The sequence below is a fragment of the Crocodylus porosus genome, unplaced genomic scaffold (assembly GCF_001723895.1).
Source record: "Crocodylus porosus isolate Cpor-Errol unplaced genomic scaffold, CroPor_comp1, whole genome shotgun sequence".
Lineage (NCBI taxonomy): Eukaryota > Metazoa > Chordata > Crocodylia > Crocodylidae > Crocodylus > Crocodylus porosus.
In genome coordinates, this window is record NW_017728886.1 from 178,001,228 (window position 1) to 178,005,891 (window position 4,664).

The window sequence follows — 4,664 nt, forward strand, 5'->3', positions numbered from 1 at the left end:
ACTACTCTAATTAATTCACTTACAAGCAATTGCAAACATATTCAGATTCCTCTAACACATCTTTTTTCTTATCATTTATCATCATGATGTCAAGACCAGCAGGGATACAGCAAAACAAGCAGGGCTTCATCTACTAGGGCAGTAATTTGCAACCAGGCTGCCGTGGCACCCTAGGGTGACTTGAGATCCTTTCAAAGATGTCCAGAGGGTATCAGGCAATGTTAGCACTGTTAGGTGTGCAAACATGATTTCCAAGATTAAACCCAGAGATTTCAAATAGGAATCCATAATGTTAAAAACATTTTGGCCTGTTGTGGTTTGAGTTCTTTGTAACAGAAGAATTGCTCTATTATTTTTCCACAAAAAATGAGTGATAACCGAGAGCAGCCATTTTCTGGCCAATGCCTCAAGTTGGAAAGGATTGAGAACCACAGTACTAGGGTATGGGACAACTTATCTGATATATATGAACGTGTCACAGGGTAAGGTACTGCTTATCCAATGCCCCATGGAAATTACTTGTGCACCCCATCTATACTATGGTAATTAGTAAACCAGAGTATCTTAGTCCTCAGTGCATGAGGGTTAAGTTACACAGGCTAGCTTCTGATTAGCATAGGTAAGGAAGGACATCCACAGGGCCAGCTGCAGCTGAGCAGCAGATGCACAGTAAAGCACCCTGTGATACCTTTGTGTATCTGTGTGTTTAAGCAGTGTAATGCATACAATGGGAGGCAAAAGAAACAGCAGAACAAAATGCTTCCAAACAGAGGTAACTGCATTTGGACTTCACTTGGAGAAACAACCAGTCAGAGATCTGGCCATCTGGCATCCCATGTCATTTAAGTTGTCCCATACCCTAGTACAGTGGTTCTCAACCTTTTCCAGTTTGAGGCATCTGTCAGAAAACACCTGCCCTTAGATTTCACTTGACTGTAGAAAAATAGTAAGAGCAATTATACTGTTGAAAAGAGCTCAGAAAAACCACAATAGGCCAGAATCTTTTTAACACTAGGGATTCCTATTTGAAATCCCTGGGTTTATCTTGCAACTCATGTTTATGCACCTGACCCCAAAAGAAAGGGAGACAAGGCCCCTGCTACACCTTGCTTGTATATTGTGCAATTCCTGAGAGTTGGAGCAGCCCCACATACAAAGCAATAATCACTCAATTAACTGGTAACACCATAAATTTAGACATGCCAGTTATTAGCCACCATAAAAAGGACTCTTCAGCTATAAAAAGAGCTGATCAGCTGCAAAGTTAGTGCTTGAAGGTGCCTAACAATTCTAGAGCTGGTTTCTAGCCGCTTGAAGTGAGAGTGTGGGTGGGTGTGTGAGGAAAGGATCAGAAGAGGCAGAGTTGACCCTAGGAGACTGTGGGGCCCCCTTAACACTGCACGGGGCTGTGGTACCCCCCAAAAGGGGGGTCTCCATGCTTCTTCTGTGGTACAGGGCTGAGCTGCTAGCTCAGCAGCCCCGGAGGGGATGCAGTCGCTCCACCCAGCTCCACTGTCCAGGGCAGTTGCTCCGATTTACTGCATCCTAGGGAGGGGTCTGCAAAGAGGGCAGAACATCACCCCTAGGTCCTATCCGGGGCAACAAGATTCTTTGGGTCAATCTGATATCTGAACTCAAATACTTGGAAAATATTCTTCTTGGCAAGCTGTGGGGGTACAAACACCTGAACACCTGTACCTGAAAGCTTGACAGGAAGACTCTTTCCAACTCAAGAGTTGGTCTAATAAAAGATGTGGGCTTTACCCAAAGGACCTTCTCTGCCCACGTCCTCAGAGCCAACACCCCTGGGCCTGATGAGGCTTTCTTGGCTTATTGCACTGCCTGCAGCTGGAACACAAGACGAAGCGCAAGCCGCGTCAGCAGAGGGCAGCAGAACTGACTGAAAAAACCCTGCCGCTTTCCTAAGGCTCCGCCTCTGCGGGAGAGGGCAGTGCCCCGGCGCGGTCGGGCCTGTGGAGCGCGTCAGTCTCCGCGGCGGGCGGATGGGAGCGGATCAAGCACTACCACCCGGCACTGCGGAAGCGACTATTGCACTGAGGTGGCCCCGCCCCCTCCCCACCTAAGTGCTCCCGTGCAGCCCAGCCCCGCCTCTCGCGGCTTGTGACGTCAACCCAGGTGCTTTCCCTCGAGGGGGCGGGCACTTGCAGCGCGCATGCGCGCGGCGACAGCCGAGAGCTCCGCGGGTTCCCGTGTGCGCGCGCGGCAGTGCCGGCGCGGCGGGCGCTCGCGCTCTGTGCGTGGCGCGCGGGAGGGGTTATGAGCCTGTCGGGCTTCAGCGGCCACTCTCGCTCCGGCCGCCGCCATCATGTCAGCTCTCATCGAGCAGGAGTTCCAGGAGATCGATGCCGCTAACGACTGGCAGGCGCGCTACCTGGTGAGTGCGCGGGAGAGGGGAGGACGACAGGAGCCGCTCACCCGCGGCTCGGTTTCAGGTGCGAGGCTGCGGGAGGTGGCTGGTGCGCATGCTCTGAGGCAGGCACGCGGGAGGGAGAACGGAGACACTGGTCGGGGCGGGGATGGGAGCGCGCATGCTCCCTGGCGAGCGCGGGGGGGGGCGGGCAACGATGCGGCTGGAACAGCGCATGCGCCACGCGGGCGAGGAGGGGGAGGTGGGTTGCCGCGCATGCGCTGTTGGCTGGAGGCGTGCATCAAGACTGGAGTGCGCAGGCGCGGAGGTTTCCTCCTCTCCCGTCTCCTCCCACTTTTTCTGTCTGGGCTTGCTCCTGCTTGTGGATGTGGGTGGGCGCATTGCTCCCCTTCGTCCCACCGTTCTTGGCTGACAGGTGTTTTAACTCACGCCTGTAAAGCCAGGCAGAGGCAAGAAAGTGGTTGGGAGTAGCCCTGTTAAGTCTGTAGCCAGGCAGAAGGCAGGGAAGATGTTCACTTTCTAGACGGGAGTAGAGAGGAGAGGCTCTTCTGAACTCCAAGTTGATTTCTCTGAAGTGAGCCCCGGTTCACAAAAGCTTTTCACTGTCTTATTTGGTTAGCCTGTAAAGTACAAATCTACCCTGCCACCTGCCAAACAGCAAAGCTGGGGGCTGCCTAGGATCCCCTCTCTTAGAACTCCCCCCCTTGCTGCTGGCTGAAGACTTGAGCAGCAGTGCAAATGTGGCAGTATTCATTGATTGGGAAAATTTGATGGTGCACTCTGCCTGTGGTTTGGATGTGCCTGGCATTGCAGCACTTCATGCACAAGTATATCATAGAGCAGGGGCAGGCAGTTATTTTGGGCAGAGGGCTGCTTACTGAGTTGGCAAGCCATCAAGGGCCACATAACAGGCAGCCCTGGGCAGATAAATATTAATTTCTAAAATTTTTAGGGACCCCACGAGCTGGGTAGAATGGCCTGGTGGGCCGGATCCAGTCCCCAGGTCACATTTTGGCCACCCTTGTCATAGTCATAGAAAATGAGGGTTGGAAGGGACCTTGGGAGCGCCTCTAGTCCAACCCCCTGCTCAAAGCAGGACCATCCTCAATTAGATGGCTCCAGCCAGGGTTTTGTGAAGTTATCCCTTAAAAATCTTCAGGGATGGAGTTTCTACAACTCTTCTAGGTAACCTGTTCCAGTGCTTCACCACCCTCCTAGTGAGAGAGTTTTTCCTAATATTCAACTTAAACATCTCTTGCTGCAGTTTGACACCATTGCTTGTGGTTATCAAATCCCCCGGTGCAGTTTTTTCTTCTATAGACTAAATAAGCCCAGTTCCCTCAGCCTCTCCTTGAAGTCCTGTGGCACAATCATGTGCCCTAACTATTTTCATTGCCCTTTGCTGGAGTCTCCAGCTTGTCTACATCCTTTCTATAATGGGGGCCCAAAACTGGACACAGTGCAAAATAGACGGAAATACTTAATTTCCCTCAATCTGCTGGCAACGCTCTACTGATGCAGCTCCCACAAATTCTGTTGTCCCCTTTTCCTGTGGCCTCCCCACCTAAGCATGGGATTGTTCTGTGCTTAGTGCAGGACTTTGCACTTGTTCTTGTTGAACCTTATATCAAGGAGTCTGTGCTTTAGACAGTAAAGGATACCAAGAATGGATGGATCCTTTGTGTTTGTTGCAGGATTTCTTGCAGGTTGTGATTGTATTTGGAGGCTTGTATCTTAATTCAAGATGTTGTATACTAGTTTCCTGGAAGATCTTGTGTTGCTTATTTGAATCAAAGCAATTTAATCACATGCAAGAAATAACCTGCTTCCTATTTTTATGGAAATAGCAGCAATTAGTAATAAGGATGGTAATTTGCATTCTGAGATTTTTTTTTTTTTAATTAGGGTGTTCACAGCATGTCTTGATAAATGCTGATGAGCTAACTTCTACTGTACCTTGAGCTGTCTTGAGTATTATTTTATTAATCATGGAAACAAATGAGGAATTGACTTGTTCAAGAACCCCTGGCAAAATTAGGACTTCCTAGTTCATTCTTTCTTATCTGCTGCTTTCCCTCTTAAATTACATTTGCAGTTTGGTCTACTCTTGAACTTACTTTTATATTAATATATGAATAAGACATAGGCTTTTAAACAGTGGTGTAATATGACAGTAGAAGACCAATAATATCTATGACTATAAGGTAAGCCTATGTACCAGTGGTAATGATGTAATCAATATGGGTCACTATTGCTGTTAAAATATATATATATA

The 4,664-nt window shown here is 49.1% G+C and overlaps 1 protein-coding gene across 2 annotated transcripts in view; it reads left to right on the forward strand.

The window, feature by feature from the left end:
* The first annotated feature begins 2,200 nt into the window (after nt 1-2,200).
* PTPN2 (protein tyrosine phosphatase, non-receptor type 2) overlaps nt 2,201-4,664 on the forward strand; it is a 50,722-nt gene continuing 48,258 nt past the window's right edge. The window contains exon 1 of one of the 2 annotated variants that reach the window (XM_019545622.1): nt 2,201-2,395. In XM_019545622.1, the coding sequence (XP_019401167.1) occupies nt 2,327-2,395 (69 nt within the window). In that variant the 5' untranslated portion in view covers nt 2,201-2,326. The remainder of the gene's footprint in view (nt 2,396-4,664) is intronic. The other variant, XM_019545632.1, reaches the window with a different exon arrangement.